The sequence below is a fragment of the Grampus griseus genome (genome assembly GCF_964374135.1).
Source record: "Grampus griseus genome assembly, chromosome: 21".
NCBI lineage: Eukaryota > Metazoa > Chordata > Mammalia > Artiodactyla > Delphinidae > Grampus > Grampus griseus.
In genome coordinates, this window is record NC_139015.1 from 33,464,497 (window position 1) to 33,481,949 (window position 17,453).

The 17,453-nt window shown below is 45.5% G+C and overlaps 1 protein-coding gene across 3 annotated transcripts in view; it reads right to left on the reverse strand.

Annotated features, from left to right (window-relative positions):
- Positions 1-1,742: 1,742 nt before the first annotated feature.
- INTS10 (integrator complex subunit 10) overlaps positions 1,743-17,453 on the reverse strand; it is a 36,745-nt gene continuing 21,034 nt past the window's right edge. For 2 of the 3 annotated variants that reach the window (XM_082680197.1, XM_082680198.1), the window contains exons 12-17: positions 16,776-16,928; positions 14,011-14,119; positions 9,416-9,495; positions 7,873-8,035; positions 6,939-7,032; positions 1,743-2,133 (exon numbers count right to left, since the gene is read on the reverse strand). In XM_082680197.1, coding sequence (XP_082536323.1) covers positions 1,977-2,133; positions 6,939-7,032; positions 7,873-8,035; positions 9,416-9,495; positions 14,011-14,119; positions 16,776-16,928 — 756 coding nt within the window. In that variant the 3' untranslated portion in view covers positions 1,743-1,976. Of the gene's footprint in view, positions 2,134-4,200; positions 4,279-6,938; positions 7,033-7,872; positions 8,036-9,415; positions 9,496-14,010; positions 14,120-16,775; positions 16,929-17,453 lie in introns of all 3 variants that reach the window. The other variant, XM_082680199.1, reaches the window with a different exon arrangement.

A 17,453-nucleotide genomic window follows, 5' to 3' on the forward strand; every position in this document is an offset into this window, starting at 1 on the left:
GACCAGGGATCAAACCTGGGCCCCCTGCATTGGGAGCAAGGTGTCCTAACCACTGTGCCACCAGGGAAGTGCCCTGTGGGAGAACTTCTGCAATAAAATTATTGTCCAGTTTGTGGTTTGCCCACCTGGGTGGTATGGGATTTGATTATATTGCAAGTGAACCCCTCCTACTGTCTCGTTGTGGTTTTGTCATGTCTTTGGATGTAGAACATCTGGTTTTGGAAGGTTCCAGTCTTTTATTTTGATGGTTGTTCAGCAGTTGTGATTTTGGTGTGCTCATGAGAGGAGGTGAGCTCAAAGTCCTTCTACCTCACCATCTTTTCTTTCCTACTGATTTTTAAAAAATAATAATTATTTTTTTTTGCTGCATTGGGTCTCCGTTGCTGCACGCAGCTTTCTCCGGTTGTGGCGAGCAGGGGCTACTCTTCGTTGTGGTGTACGTGCTTCTCATAGTGGTGGCTTCTCTTGTTGCAGTTTCCCATTGATTTTAATAAATCTATAAAAGGGTCTTATATAGAAAAAATTTCTAAAATTTTTGTGCACGGTAATGAAACCATGCCCCACAGGGTTGACAGAGACTGGTGACTAACGGAAGTTCCCGAGCTCCTCACAGAACAGCAGCAAAGGGAACAGCTTAAAAACCCCTGTGGCCTGCTTTCACTGAGCAAGCTCACTTTGGTTATTTTCCTTTTCTTCCTCTTTAAATGCACGCCTCCCAGCCTCCCGTAGCCCAGGAACTTGTAATCAGCTCCTGCCCGATGCGAGCTGGCTAGGACCGGTTGGGACCACTGCTCCTGAAACTGGGCCTTGGGGGTTCCCATGAACGGCCTCTGCCGCCAGAAGTCTCCACCCTCAGATGGCGCTCGGTGCCTCCACTGTGAACGTGCAGACGCACGAGCCCAGATGACCCCGCACAGAACACCCAACACCTCATCTGTCCCCACTCCCAAGACCACCCTGCTCACAACACACATACCCCGAGCCCCTTGCCTTTGGGCAGGCAGACCTGAGACTCGTTCTCCTGTCTCTTCGCTTGGCTGCCTTAGGAATAAAGTCTTTCTCAGCTGCAAACCTTGGCCTCTCAGCATTTGGCTTGTTGCATGTTGGGCCAATGGGCCTGGTCCAGTAACAGTAACTGAACAACTTCTTAGCTCTTTCATTCTTACATCCCCCCAGAAACAACTGTTCATGTGATGCTTACCTGATATATTTCAGGAACAGCAAAAGAAATGAACCTGACCCCTGACCCCAGTGTTGTACTTAGAAGTGCGAGGCCCCATCCCAAGTGTGTCACGTCACTGGCTTTACAGCCAGCTGGGAGGGAAGGGCCAGTGCCTGTATTTCCCATGACAAGCTTGAGGGACATGAATGTGTCCCTGGTATGTGGCAAGTAAAGGGCTGGGCAGAACCAGGCCGGAGGCTAGGCTGTCTGGTTCAGGGCACCCAGGTGACAGCAGCCGACGGGGAGGGGAGGTGCCCTCCACAGGCCACTGGGCAGGACCCCCACCCCAGCCCCCCACGGCGGCTTCAGTGGAAGTTCAGTCAAGTTCATCCTGGCACAAAGGATTTTGGTGTTAAAACTTCCTGAAGGAAAAGGTCTAGCATTATGTTGATATGTGATATTCACCAAAACCTGACTGTGGAAAAGAAAATCTTGAGAACATGGAAGGAAATGCCTTTTAAGTAAAGTACACTCTTGTTCAGAAACTCTAAGAATTAAAAATAAAATTGAAAACCACCCCCACAAATTTAGGATGATTTTATTTACAAAACAGGTTCTTTTGTTTTACAAAAATTACAAAATACGACAAAAATAGAAATAGCTTCTTGGACTGTTGGGAACTACTTCTAAGCAACCAATGAGTTAAAACCCCGATGGTCTTCCTCTTTTGAAGAGCGATGACGGCAACGCTCATCTGCGCTTTATGTCTCCCCAGAGCCCCGCGGCTGTGGGCTGCCTCTGGCGGGAGGGCCGGTCAGGCCAGAGTCTGGAGCAGCAAGATCTTCTCGTTGACGCAGAACCTGTGCAGCACCAGCGTCAAGTTCTCCCCACAGCGGGACACCTGGCGCTCCATGGCCAGGCGGAAGTCCTCCTTCACGCCCTTGGTGATGCCCCGGGTGACCGTGTGGTGCCTGGGGCAGCGACAGGGAAACAAACAGACACCACAGTTAGCACGGCAGCACGGGTCAGTGACTCTGGGGCAGGAGAACAGGCTGCCTCAAATCTAGCGAAGAGTTTAAAAAAGCAAAAAGCCCCAACCAAACAGCCTCCACTGCCCGTTCCTCTTCAGAAAGACTTAAAGCCGGAGAGTCGTCTTCCCCACTCAGGAAAAGGCTATTCTAAACATCGCATGTTTGGCGAGGTGCTGCCTGCTTGGCTTCTAACTTCTGCAGCCCTGACGCTGTACTTCCCTCTGTGACTTGTGCACAGTTCAGTTACTTGGGGCTGACGGAGTCCAGACCACCCTGGCCACACAGTTCGGGTCCAGCCAGGCCAGCTGAGCGCAGAGGCAGCAGTGGGGAGGGGGATGCCTGAGCGAGCGTGGCCATGGCCGCAGCCCCCGGCCGGTGCCCCGTGTCAGGCTGCGGGCCACAGGCGTGTCTCTCTCCCTGTGATGCCAGGATGGGACAGCTCCTCCAGGTCTTTTTGCAAAGAAGCAGGAGGACCTGGGGCCCCAAGACAAGAGTCCGGCACCGGCAGGGAGAGAGCAGCAGAGTCGCTGATGCAAAGCTTCCTGAGGGCCTGCTGGGGCCCGGGAGCCCTGCATGCTGGGCTGGGCTGGGCCGGTGGGAGCACAGGTGGGTCCTTCACAACGCCCTGGAGGGTGGGCTTCAGAGAAGGAAATTACAGAGGAAACCCCAGGAAACTCCAAACACCAAAATGAAGGAAGCAAAAGAAAAACCTAGCAAAATTCAATGGGTTCAATCAAAAGGAAAGGCGTTTTAACTACCAGTTAGTAATTTGGTAGATTTAGACGAACAGAAGCCACCTCCATCCTCCACTCCCACTGCCTAACTTCCCTAAGACACAGTCATGGGGGTTTAAAATTAGATTTTTAGGTACTGGCCAAGATTAAACTGTTGAAACCACTCTAAAATGTTGCTGTTTTTAAAACTTGAATTATATAAAATAAGTACAACAGAAGTCAGAAAGTTGCAATGTAATAGAAGGAAAAAGAAAACCAAAACAGGCTTTGTTAGAAGGGCAAGATATTACAGGACACCCTACAACGCCCATGGACAGTTTATAGAACCACACAGTGAGACAGCACAGCCAGTTCTCTGTGGACATCTCTAATCAGGTCTGGCTGGTGACTCAGTAGTAAGTACAGTGTCAGTGAGCCCCGCTGGGAGCTCATGCAGCCCCTTTATGCTGCCCTGAGATACTGCTCTCAGGGGACCCAGACTGCAACCCCAAATGGGAGCCCTCCCTCTGACCCACTGAAAGACGCTGGTATTTGCAGACACTGAGCTAAAGGGCATGGATGGCTCCAAGCACACGCTCCCCTTAATACTAGTAAAAATGTAATAAAATGCTGTGTCCTGCTGGTCACGGGCCAAAGGTGTTTCCACATATGAAGAGTGGTACAACCCAACTGTATTTCTATCAGAGTCTTTATTGCTCTGGCAAGTTTGGATGAAGAAGAGGACGAATTAGCTTTTGTGGTTTAAGACCAGGATAAGTCAACTAGTAAATGCAGCATTCTAGCCTACCAAATATTTTCAATCCGGACAGGTAAGGTCAGAAAAAACAGTACCAGTGGCAGGAAGATACTGTGCTTATGCCCATTTAGACCAAGACCTCAACACTAATACGAAAATCTGAGAATAAAAATTTACTTAGAGTAAGTTTCAGCATCCTTAAATATTTAGGACCGAATGCCTTATGTTTTACCAAAAGAGAATCATAATTTAGTGCCTAATCTAATGTGTACTTAGTCTTACACAGTTTTATATAACGTTCACTTATTTCCAGATCCATAATGATTTTTAAATTGAACACAAAAACACTGGCAACTTATGGAAAAAAATAAGAAATGTTACAATATTACAACCAGATGGTTTGCCAAGGAATGCAGAACAAATTAAAAAATTAAATAAAGCATGAAAAAGAGCACTGAGGAACAAAGAGCTGAAAACCATGGGCAGTAAAACATGTCGACAAACAGTACACTATGAGCAGGTGTGTCCACTTGGTACCTGTCAGCAGTCTGTATGCTGGGCTGAAGCACAGGTAAGAATTCCTGCTGCAGTAACCCCATGGGAGGGCTAGAAGGCCTTTAAAAAACAGCAAACAGCGGCATTCAAACACCCACACCGACTCAGCCTGCACTTAAAAACAACACTCCAGAGAAAACGCATGAGACGGGGGGCAGGCTGCACAGAACCGCCAGCCTCAGGCCTCGAGCAGCTGTTTCGGGAGGACAGAGGCTACCAGCCCCCCCGCTGCACGGCTGTGGCCCACATGGGTCCACAGGCCTCTCGGCTGCCGGTCCCCGGCTCAGCCCGCTGAGATCTGTCATGAAAAGCAAGAGCCAGGGGAGAGGACGGGGAGATGCCATGGAACGGCCGTGGAGAGAATCTCAAATCCAGCGCCTTTGCTCTCCACGCTTGCCACGTCCATGCCGATCCCAGAAAGACACCCGTGACTTTTTAGAACCATCTTTGATGGGACTGAAGCCCCAGACTGAAGAGGCCCTTTCAAGAGGACTGGAGAGGCTGGCAATGTTTTTGATAAAGAAAGGTTGAGTTTAAATTTCAAAAAGTATTGAGAAAAGGAACAGATGGGGGAAAACAAGAGTCTGGGCCATGGCTTTGTGGGATTCTGTAACAACAGAAATGAGTACATTAGCCGGGTGATCACCTCTGAGAACGTCATCACGCACCCGGTTCGGGGCACACACAGGACATGGGTTTCTGTGTCACCCAGGGTACTGCAAGCATCAGCACAGAAGCATTTCTCTACTTCAAAATACATGAGAGCAGCACGTGTAGGTAAGAATCAGAGCTCGTCCCTCCTGCCAGTCAGGCCCCCGTGCCCTCGGCGCTGGTACCGTACCTGCTGCAGCCCAGACGCCACAACCAGGACAGACTCACAGCCTCACCTGAGGGAAGGCTGGACTCTGCTCCCTGCATCTCTGCGCTCGGCTGGAGGGCCCCCCAAAAGGTCCACAATGGCTTCAGACAATTTGTTTGCGACCCAAAGGGAAAAGGAATGTGACAGTTTTACTCAAGATCCCGACCATACCTCAACTGTCTCAGACGGCCCGCTTCTCCACGGTAGCTTCTCGTCAGAAATTTGGAAGGCAGGTTTCAAATGAACCCTGGGACTCACACTGTCAGCTCACTAAGCAACAGCCCCTAGTCCTGCTTCCAAACTGACGGGGCAGCAGGTTTCCTAAGAGACTTAATGGTCTTCTACAGGGAGTTAGAAGAAATTAAGGGTTTCTTTAACTAAGGACACCGTCTGCGTGCCCAACAGCCCTCGCCTTCACTACTCGTCCGAGGGCTTGTCTGCATGTTCCCGTGTCGCTGTGCAGCTCAATAAGACTGGCTGGAGAAGACAGGTTCAGTAGAATGAAGTCTGAGACTCACCGCTGATTTTCTGACAGCCTCTTCTCTCACATTCACAGCTAAGCATTATCTAGCGTGAGGATTATTAAACTCAGGTTTAATCTAAGTAAACGGAGTTGATTCTACTGAGGTTGTCTCCGTATTATGACAATTTGTATGGTGAGCATTAATGGGAATTAAAGAAAAAGCTATTAAAGGTATGTTTGTGTGTCCAGCCTCAAAACCTGCAAATTACAACGTAAAAGGGGTTACCTAGGCTTCCGTGTCAAAAAGCCATCTTTACTCTCAAGCATGGTGAAGAATATTTTGAATCACGCAATTATTTTCCCCACGTTCTAGGGGAGCTACCAGAGTGAGAAGATGAGCATGTCTGGTCCCCTTGCCTGAGCCAGCTAACGTATAAAGGTCTTGCGCTTTCATGTCAAATGCTCAGAATCTTTAGTAACGTTTGCAAGGTGAAGGACAAGCACCCCACCTTCCCATTCCCGACAGGACACCGTGCTGCCTGGATGCCCCAGCCCCGAGGCTACGGGAGTCCAGAGGGACACTTCTTACTTCCCTCTCGACAACACTCCCCAAAGACAGCACGAGATGCGGATTTTGGCTTTGCGCTGAAAACTCGTCCCTTTCACAAGTGAGGGAAAAAGGAGAATCTGTCAGCCTCAGCAACACTTTCTTCTCACTCGGGGTTCGGTCTCCTGCAGTGACTCTGATCCTGACCCACACACGCTGAACGTGCAGGACGCAGAGGAGGAGGTATGGACATCACACTACGCGAGGCGTCTGCAGCACAGAGGATGTACTGTCCAAACTGCAATGAGGACTGAAGGGCAGAAGCAAGGGCATTTAAAAATCATAAATGGTCACTGATTTCATCCAGGAGTGGGGAGTGCCAAGACCAAACCCCACCCCGCTGAGCGGGCAGGTGCTCAGCAGGGCTTCAGTCAACACTGAGGCCCAAGTACAGTGTGGAAGTTAGGTCTGCAGTTTTTCCCAGTCCAGCTCAACTTTAGTTAAGCATGGCTTTTCTTAATTAAAAGCACCCTACTTCTAATCAGAAATTATAGGATCAGTCTGTAAGTTTTGGAACAGAAAAGATACCATGAGTAAGACTTTTGTCTAGTGAAGTAAGTATCAAAAGTGACAGAACTACCCCAATTTAAACAATGTTCTATCAGAAATGTAGTTAAGGAAATGCCAAGTCTTTCAAAAGGATTCCCGGAATCAAATCTACTCTCCAAAACAGAGACCAGGTTTGTATTCCTTCCTAATGACTGTGTGCAAGCCACGGACATTTACAAACGTTTCCCACGAGCACACGAAGGCGGGCGCTCAGCACGGAGGGCAGGAGGCGGTGCCCTTACTTGATCAGCATCCCTTGATTGGGCAGGAGTTCCAGATGGATCTTCCCACCTTCCTGAGTTCTCAGGTAGGCGAACTCCTCCAGCATGTCGATATCTGAGGCCAGATTCAGGGAACCACGTGAGAAATCATGGAGCCCTGCTCTCCTGGAGGAGCAGACTGGCTCGCAGCCACTGAGAGACCTGCCCACGGCGACCGCACCAACAACCCAGCGCTGCCTGAGTCCAGACCCAGCGGTTCCTATGCCAGCCCAACGCCCTCACAAAGAGAAACATGTTCCTCAGGTAGCTGACTGAGCAGAGCCTATAGGGTCCCAAGAGCAGAATCTTCTGTTTTCTTAGTAAGAAAGAGGCAGTAGAGGTGCTATACACACCGCCCCCCTCCCCCTGGCCCAAAGGTTAAGAAATGCTGCTCTAGGTACCTGGAGAGGGATGTCAGACGACTTGCAGCTCAAAAGTAATGTATTAAGAGAAGCAGACCTTTCCCTAACCAACAGTATGAAATACAATGCTCCCCCACACGAAAGCCAGTGCTGGGTGGAGGAGATTCTCTGGCGGGTGCCCCACGGGCCACCAGCTGCTGTTGTAACCCTAGACCCCGGGGGTCCTGTTCCCAGAGGAAGGCCAACAGAGAATCACAGTCTATGGCCCCAGCAGTCACCCTGGGCCTGCAGGGAGCCTGCAGGCTCTTACTTCAGGCACCCTGGGTACCTTCCTAAGAAGCCACTTGAAGTGGAAAATGCAACAGGGCTGTCCACGTTCCTGATTCCTCTTTGAAGCCATTCATGACTTTCACAAAACCAGCTGCCACAATCCCATTTTAAGTCACCATTCCTTCTCCTTTTCCCCCAAATCACCAAAAGCATTATTTCTACCCCAAATGGTTCGTTCATTTTTGTACCAAGCATTGCTTCTGCTCAAACAAGAAAAAGGATACTTGTAACATAATTGAAAAAATTCTCATATTGGAAGTTTCCTTGCTGGCAAATCTTATTGACGGCTTTCAAGAAAAGGGTCTCTCCCCGCGGCCACTCCTGCTGAAGCAGCACGATCACGTGCCCCAGCGCCAGGTCGTCTCTGCTGTCTGTGAAGGCTCTCAGCTGCAGGACAGAGGGGAGGGAGTCACGGGGTGATCTCACACATGCCCGATACCACCTCCCCCAAAACACTGTGGCAGGGAGGTGCGTGACTACGGTCACTAGTCAGAAGGGACAGCAGAAGTCAAGCCTGCCTGGCAAATGTCACCGCTGCCGGCGAGGAGGGGCCCCACCACAGAACCCGGCTCCCCGGCACCCTCGTGAGCATCCTGGCGGGAGTGGGACATGCAGGGTGGGCCCGAGGCTCTGAACGCGGGGATGAGGGTGCGAGGAAGGTGAGCGGTCTGGGCAACAGAGAATTTGGGGACTTCTTTTAAGGGGCCGGGGGGGGGATGGAGGGCGGGTGAGAGGCCCCCTTAGACAGAGGGGTCTGAGGAGACTGTGGGACTGGGGAGAAAGGCCAGCGGGAGCCACGGGAAGGAGGACGCAGGGGTGTGAAGTGAGAAGCTGTCAAAGGGCTTCTGGTTCTAAACCGGCAGCTGTGCCTGAAGTCACTTCAAATTGTTTCTGCCGCTCAATGCTTCAGATCAAGAGTCAGGTTTGGGGTATAATTGCTTTACAGTGGTGTGTTAGTTTCTGCTTTATAACAAAGTGAATCAGTTATACATAAACATATGTTCCCATATCTCTTCCCTCTTGCGTCTCCCTCCCTCCCACCCTCCCAATAAAGATGTTAAAAAAAAAAGGGGGGGCGGGGATAGGACGAGATGAATAACTTAAATGTCCATCACCAGGAGAAAGACTAAATACGTTGTGGTACACATCAATGAAGTGGACACAGCCATTCAAAAAAAAAAAAAAAGAGTCAGGTTTGGGAATTACCGCCCTGAAGGGGAGACCCGACACTGCTGCCCGCTTGAGCCTTCGTAGACAATTCAGCCTGTCCATCCCAGGCCTCCGCTCCCCACAGCCCGGTCCTTAGGCTTTCCTGACTCTGCTGGGCCTCTGCACGTGCCCAGCCTCATGCCCTATCCCTGTGATAATGAACTCACATCCCTCCATAAGCCCAACAGCACTTGTGCTCCCTTCTTCTGTAGCTAATATATCCTGACTCGTAGGCTAATTGATAAAATATTTACTGGACGCTACCACAGGCAAGGTTATTTGTGTATCCACCCCACTATTACCTGTAAATTATCTGCCCCACTGTTACCCATAAACCTCTCGAGGATGGGGATTATTTCCTACTCATCTTTGCCTAGTGCAGTCGATATTTAATAAATATTTGTTAATTCCTTGCCCATGTGCTTTCCTCACTACACCACCCTGTTTTCAAAGGACTAAACTAACATTTGTGCCTAAGGCTCTCAATTCAAGTCATTCCAGGTCATCAGAACAATCCTGCAGATTAATTTCCTTTACACTAATCAACGTGAAGCTTACCTTAAAACAAGCTAACATTAAATGCAGGCAATAGGGCATGATAGCCTTGCTGGTACAAGGCAGCAGCTTCAGATCTGAACCTAAGAAAAGTCCACAATATATCTGTTAGTAGCAAAGAAAAGAGCTTTGAGAAGCAAATGTTTAAAGTGCTTTCCTTAAAAGGAAAAGGATAAGCAACAATCACATGGTCTCAACACAGTTAAACCACAATTACATTTAGTGAAGGTGAAACTGGTTTTTCAATCGTCTCTGGATTTCATTTCTCAATCTAAATTTCTAAAGTTGCTTAAATACTTATTATTATGAAACATTTCAAATACATAGAAAATGACAGAGATTATTACAAACAGCAGAGTGCTCACCACTCAGCTGTATAAAATGCTGACATCTGCTTTAGTTTTAGATTTTAATATAAAGCATCGCAAGCTCACTTCTCTTCTGATGCCACTCCTGCCTCCCTCCTGAGAGAAGACTGCTATTCTGAACGGGGGTTCATCATTCCTGTGCACACTGCCTGCTTTTAACACAGGAATCTATATTCACGCACTGCAGAGAAACGTCTCGTGTGTTTTCAGTCTACTATATAAATGGTGTCATAGCGTACGTATCTTTCTGCAGATTGTTTTTGGTACTAATATCTGTGGCTCTAGCTCATTGGTTTTCTGTGTTACGTAGTGTTCTGTTGGTTACACTGACCACACCTGATTTATCCATTCTTTTATGGTAAACACTGAGTATTCCAATGTTTCACTATTACCAACAATGCTGAAATAAACATTCTTATATATATTTTCTTGTGCACTTGTGGAAAAAACTTTAAGCAATGGTTGTTTTTCAAACCAAGACCATAGTCCTTTCCTTTATGCTGTGTGCTCTTTCTATCCTAAATCCTCTCTACCCCAGAGGCAAGAAGTAGCAAGAAATAAATATGCTTTTCACGTGGCAACCCTGTGCACACACACTTACACATGTTCATACAGCTGGCTTCTGAGCAACACAGGTCTGAATTGCACGGGTCCACTTATACATGGATTTTTCAGTAAATACAGTGTCTGCATTTTCATCTTACAGATCTCTAAATGAACTAACTGTGGGGAAAAGTTTGTATTGGATTAGAGATCACAACATGTGGAATCAAAAGAATTGCGGTTTGAGCCCTGATTTTATCCAAACTGTTCCAGCTTCCTGCCCTAGGCTGAGTCACTGGTCAGTTCCTGTTTTTGAGGCAGAGAGCAGTACCCAGATTTTCGACCGTTGCGGGGAGGGGTGGGTCTGAGCCCCTGGGTTAACTCCTGCATTGTTCAAGGGTCAACTGCGTGTCTAAAACAAAAGGTTCATGAAATAAAATTTACCCTTTTTAGTGGAGATACATTCATTTTAATAATACTGTTACAGTCTATCTCATTAAAAAAGAAAATTTCTATGGGAAATTCATGACCTAGTAGGTGAGGGCCCAAATTTGGAGATCACTGATCTAAAGTCTATACCTGGAAGGGGCACATAACCAGGTAGTGAGATATGCAACTTGGTACTGCTAAACTGCTCTCCAAAGTGACCATATGAATCTATGCACCTTCCAGAAGCACGTGGGCGATGCGTATCTTCACGTCCTGATGGTCAATACGGCCACCCTTTACTCTCTGCATCCTGATGTAAAATGATAGCTTATTGTTTTAATCTGAATTTCCTGTATTAATAATAGGTGGAGAATCTTTCCAAGTAGTTTTTGGCCATTTGGCTTCTGTGAATCTGTTGTTCATATTTTTTGCCTATTTTTCTATGGGGGGTTGGTTATTTGTTTCTTATAGGAGCTCTTTCAACATTCTGGATACTAATTTTTTGTTGAATATATAAGTATATAAATATATAAATTGTGCTGGACAATTTTCTTATAGTCTATAGCTTTTCACTTTGATCATAATATCTTTTGTTGGTATTTTGATTTTAACGTGATCAAATTCACTAATCTTTTATGTTGTGTGCTCTTTGTAGCCTAAATCCTTCTCTAACTAGAAAGCAACAAGGATCGTCTTCTGTATTTTCCTCTAAAAGTTTAAAAGTTTTAGTTTTAATATTTAAATCTTAAAATTTAAAGGGTTCTTGTGTAGTATGAAGGAGGAATCTCTTTTCTGTCATTTTTGTATTTGGATAATCAACTGTAACAGTACCACTTACAGGATAAATTCATTCTTCCTCCCCTGAACTGTAATGCTTCCAGTTTCTTCGTTCTCTATTCTGTTCCTGGGGTCAATCTCTACGCCAATGCTACACTTTAAAATCAGTCTTGATGTCCGCTAGGTCAAGTCTTACCCACCTGATCTGTTTCTGTTCCACAGAGATATTAATTTTTGAAGGGGTCTGGGCTATGTCTAGTTTTTTCAGCCTTTTGTTGTAGAAAATCCCAAACATATAAAAAGTAAACAGAATAGTATAATGAACTCCCAATAAGTATCAAAACTGTCATGCTTTTGTCTTCTAGAAAGCTTTTAGTGTCCTAAGGAACCTACTACCAGTCTCAAAGAAATTTTCTTCTAAAAAAATGTTATCATTTAGCTTCTCCATTTAGTCTCTCTGCTCCAGCTCAAATTAATTTTTGGGAAAAATGTGAGGTAGGAGGTGAGAATCTTTTTTTCCTCTACATGAAGATCCCTTTGTTCCAGCACCATTTGTTGAAAAGGCTTTCCTTTCTCCATTGAATTACTTTGGCGTCTTCATGGAAAATCATTTGACCATACTTATGTGGGTCCATTTCTGGATTCTCCAATCTTGTGCCAATACTGTCTGGATAACTGTAGCTTTATATTAAACCCTGCTATCAGGTAGGGTCACTTGTCATTTTGTTAGTCTTTTTCAAAACTGTTGTAGTATTTCCATATAAATTTTAGAATCAGTTTGTCAACTTCTGTTAAAAAAAAAGTCTGCTGGGATTTTGACTGGGATTGCACTGAATCTATAAAGACATTTGGGGAGAACTGGTATCCTAACAATATTGAGTCTTCTAACCTACAAACATAATTTTGCATATCTTTCATTAAATTTATCCCTAAGTATTTTATGGGGTTTGATGTTATTCTATTTGGAGATTCCTTGACTTTTCTACGTAGCCAAATATGTAGCTGTGAATAAAAACGGTTCTTTTTCAACCTTTCTTTTTCTTGCTTATTGTGTTTGCTAGAATCTCCAGGATGTTGAATTGAGGTGCTGACAGCAGACACCCCTGTACTGCTGCTGGTCTTGGGGAAAGCATTCAATATTTCATAGTTAAGAATGATGCTGAGGAAGTTTCCTCCTATCTCTAGTTTACTAAGATTTTAAAAAAATCATGAATGATAAATGCAGACATAATTGAATTCTGTCTGCATCTATTAAGATAATCTTATGATTTTTCTCCTTTAATCTGCTAATGTGGTGAACTGCAGTGACTGGTTTTCCTGTGTTAAACCACCTTTGCATTTCCGGTATACTTGGCCATTATGTATTATCTTTCTTATATATTGCTGTATTTGCTTATATTTTCTTAAGAATTTTGGCATCTAAGATCATGATAGACACTGGCCTTTAATGTTCTTCTCTTGTTTGGTTTTGCTATCAGGGTTATGTTTGTCTTAAAAACTGAATTGGTAAGTGTTCCCTCTTTCTCTGTTTTCTCCAAAAGCGTGTACAGGATTGGAGTTATTTCTTACTAAATGCTTGACAAGATTCACAGTGAAGCCAAACGGGCCTGGAGTTTTCTTTGTGGGAAAGTTTTTGACAACAAAATTTAATTTCTTTGATAGATATAAAACATTCAGATTTTCTATTTCATTTTGTGTCTGTTTTAGTAAGTTGTGTTTTTCAAGGAATTCTTTCCATTTCACCTAAATTGTTAAATTTATTGGCATAAAGTTATTCACAACCTATTCTCTTACTGTCCTTCTGGTTTCAGCACGATCTGGAGTGACATTCCCTCTTCCATTCCTGATATTGGTTATTTGTATTTACTACCTTCCTGGTCCATCTTGTTAGGGGTTCATCAATTTCATTATTTTTTTTCAGAAAACCGACTTTTTGCTTTATTAATTTCCTCTATTTTTTTTTCTATTTCATTAGTTTCTGCTCTTGTCTTTATTAGTCCCCATTTTCTACTTGGCTTGGGTTTGACAGATTATCTTTTTCCAACTTCTAAGATGGAAGTTAGATCATGACAGTGGAGCTCTCTTCCTTTCCTAGGAAGCATCACAGCTCAATTTACGTAGTTTTTCAACAATGAGCAACTTGAGGTAAAGCTCAAAACAGCCCGAGAGACAAGCTAAGAGATCCTTCTCAACTAAGTATTACAAGATTTCCTAGAATTGGTAAAGACAGGAAAAGGAGCTCACTGATATTCTTCAAAGAGCCAACAAACTCAGGAACTGATGAGAACTTCGGAAGAAGGACAGATGTATGGCTGCTTATGAAATCAGAGCCACGAAAAGCTTGGCGAGCACTTCGCTTCTTATACAATTTGTCAAGCTCTGCAGATCACATGGTATTACGTTGTCAGGAATTACAAAAAATTCCCAGCCTTAGGTCCTAAAGCTATTTCTATAAAATAAAAATAAAATTTGTCACTGTACCTTTTCTAAACTTGGGCTTTATTTTTGAGGGTTCTTCCTGTGACTTGCCTCCATCCTGGATGGGGAGGACCATGTAGCACATCAAATCAAGGACTTTCTCACACGTCATCTAGAGAAGACAAGACCAGAAGGAACTAACTGAAAGTTTCTGACTGAAACCAAATCTACGTAACTAAAACTTATGCAGCACAAGTGGGGCCACCTGTGCACAGAGCTTGGGAGCACGGCCCCAGGATGCCATGTGACCAGTACTGTCTGCTTGACACCGTGTAGAAAAATAACTGAGATCAAATCCATGTACTAGACCATTCAGGGAACACTAACTCATTCTTCACTGTTAAAAAACAAAAGAACCTAAAAATTAATCAAGTATTAACTAAACTACCAAAGTGTTTCACAGCACAGTGGAATCCAAAAGAAGTATGTCCCTATCTTAAGGACATTTACTAACTCACTGAATAGAAAAATTAACAAAATGGGACACATGGTGGCGGACTAAAATGTTATGTTTAGAGCATAATTTAAAACTAAGTAGAAACACCCACAGACTAAACTAGCAGGAAAAATTTCAGGCAGGGAGGTGATCTAAGCCTTAAAGGGGGGCAGGATCTGAAATATGGAAAAGAGAAAAACGGGTTTTCAAAGGAGGAGAGAAAGACGACGTGGGGAAGGCTTTCTACTGGTTTTGGCAATTCCCTTGAGGGGAAGGAGGGCGTGGTTTAGGAAACAGACATGAAACTGGACCAATGACGTGCTGCTGGATGAGAGGCGGCCCCAGGTGCCCATGGAGCAGGTGGTCTCAAGCCACAGAGAGCAGGGCATCACCTTCTGTCCACCCATCAAATTCCAGTAGTAACAGTCAGAATCGGCTGAGGGAGCATTTCCTGTGTGTCAGGCACAACCCCCTACTACCCCCATTTTACAGATGACGAAGTGGAATCTTCCCAACCTTTTTCATGTCTTGGCACTTCCAGAAAATAGTATTTGTAAGGCTGCTCAGAGCTGGCAGCAAATGATCTGGGGCTTAGCTGCCCAAGCCACAGCTAACTGCCTGGGGCTGAGGGGTCGGTATCCTGGCACATCCAGAATCACCCATGGCCACAGGGTCATGAAGCTCCAGCTTTGAGAGATCGGCAGCTGGGGAGTTAAGAACTTGAACCCTGGAGTTAGACAGGTCACAGCGCTAGTGAGTAGTGAGACCGGGAGTTAACTCAGAATCATATGCCGCCATCCTTCCTTCAATACCCACCTTCTTTCCCCGAGGGTGTGGGCCTGGGCGAAACCACCCTTCCCTGAATGACTGCTGTATGACTGCTGTGCACAGGTCTGAGGCAAACTGCTAGTTCTGGATTTTTAACTGTCTTACATAAACACCTGCACTTCTCTCTCCAACTCAAATTAGATGTCCTTGAACACAGGGATCCCACCCTGGGGCACCCAGGAAGTCAACACCTCGATGAAATGGAATGATGACAGCAATGTTGTAGAGAGCTGACCATAACTTATAGGGTTGGAAAAATGGTTACAGGCAACAAACTCAGTTAAAAGCCGTGGGTTAGGGTGGTGGCAGTGGAAATAAAAGGCACTATGCCAAAAGCACTGGTGCCCCATCCTGGAAGAGACAAAAGGACCAGCTTGAGTAAGAGTCTCTGTGACTTGACAGGTGGTGTCTAAGGTCCAGAGAACTAAGGAAATGCACATCTGGACATGCTGAGTCCCAGCCAAAGACAGGCAGTCAGAGACTCAGGAATCAGATAAGGTAGAAACCAAAGATGAAAGCCTAAGAGCGACCCGCACGGAGGTGGTAACAGGAGCCCTCAGAGAGAATGAGTCTGCGTAGCTTAATCAAATCTACCAGTTTATCATACGTTCCCTCGTACCGTGCACGGCTGTCTAATTCTACACGACACGTGTGTATCTGTGTGCGTAACTATGTGCTCTCTTAAGTTCGCAAAAGGAATCAATTGAAACTTAGAATTAGGCACCTGACAACGTAAGTGATAGAAAAGCATTTCAATTTTAAATGCACATACTTCACATACTTATTAACTTTTTCTTTCTAAAATTCATCACGGCAAATTGTAAATCATATTTCAAAGTTCAAGTGAAAAAATTTAATTTAGCGTTTTTAATCACAAAGTAATCAACTTAATCTCTATAGAGAGACAAGAAGAAATCCGAGTTGGTGTGTTAAGGTGTGACCTGAATCTATCCAGTAACTGTGCGTATAAAGCCGCGCTGGTCACGCTCACCGCATGCAGGTGTTTACTGCGGACTGAAGCTGTGCGGCCACCATGCAAGGAGGGGCTCACAGCATGGAGAAGGCAGGTCTGTTCATACAGCTGCTCCTGCAACACCCCTAAGAGGTGTCACCACCACGTAAAAAGAGAACCTGAGTTCAGATATGCTATTGTGAATCTCCATCTCCCACTGGGTGAAGGCCTCTTCTGTCCAAGTACAAGAGGACTGACTCCACTCTAAAGGGATTCCAGGCAAGAAAGTAAAAATCATCCTCAAACAAATGGAATAATGAGCGGGAAATGTGAAAAGTATGGAAGCCTAACTTGAGGGAAGCTATAGAAAGGAGGAAATTAAACAGCATCACTAACCTTTTCACCAGCAGATGAGATAATAAAATCTAGGCAGAAAGAGCAAGCTTCAAGTAAACATGCACTGAATTAAAAAGCCACTCTGGGAAAAAAAAAGAAAGCCCCAAGGTTACCGAGTGCGCCTGCACGTCCCCATACCAGGCACCCAGTACTCACTCTGTACTCCCCCAAGGCAAAGTGGCAGGTCGCCAGCTGGATGAGCGCCCTCTGATGCTCCAAGGTCCCCTGTCCCGAGATCTGTGGCTGAGGAAGCGGTCCCTGGAGAGCGGCCAAGTGGTGCAGGCTGGCTATGGCCTTTTTATATTGACCCTTAGAAAGTCACAGCAAGGAGGGAAACACAGTGCCATTAAAGAATCTCCAGAGCTAATTACGCCCCCAGCAAGCAGCCACAAATCAGGCACCTGTACTTAATCATTTGAGGAGGGAATGGACACAGCTACAGAATCAAACCAACTTAGCTAAAGCTACGTGGAGGATCTGTAGGGGGACTTCATAAATACAAAGATTTTTCTTTCTAGTCTTAATTCTTGAGACTAAATAAAATGACACAAGCTCTTTGGTAGCGTACATTTTGGATATACCACTTCTTTATGAATATTTTACTACTAATACCATTTCTCCTCATGAAGGCTGGAAGCTGCAACCTGCCCATTTCAACAACGGGGGTTGGAAGCTCTCCCTCTCGTTACTGAATCCTCTCTCGCTTCTGGACATAAGTAGCTCGAGGACAGCAGAGCAAGGCAGCAGGGCTCCCCCAGAGCAGAGAGGAGAGGTGAGCAGTGTTTGTCTTTCACTGAGAAATAAAACTCTTACTTTTACAGAGGGGTGTGATTG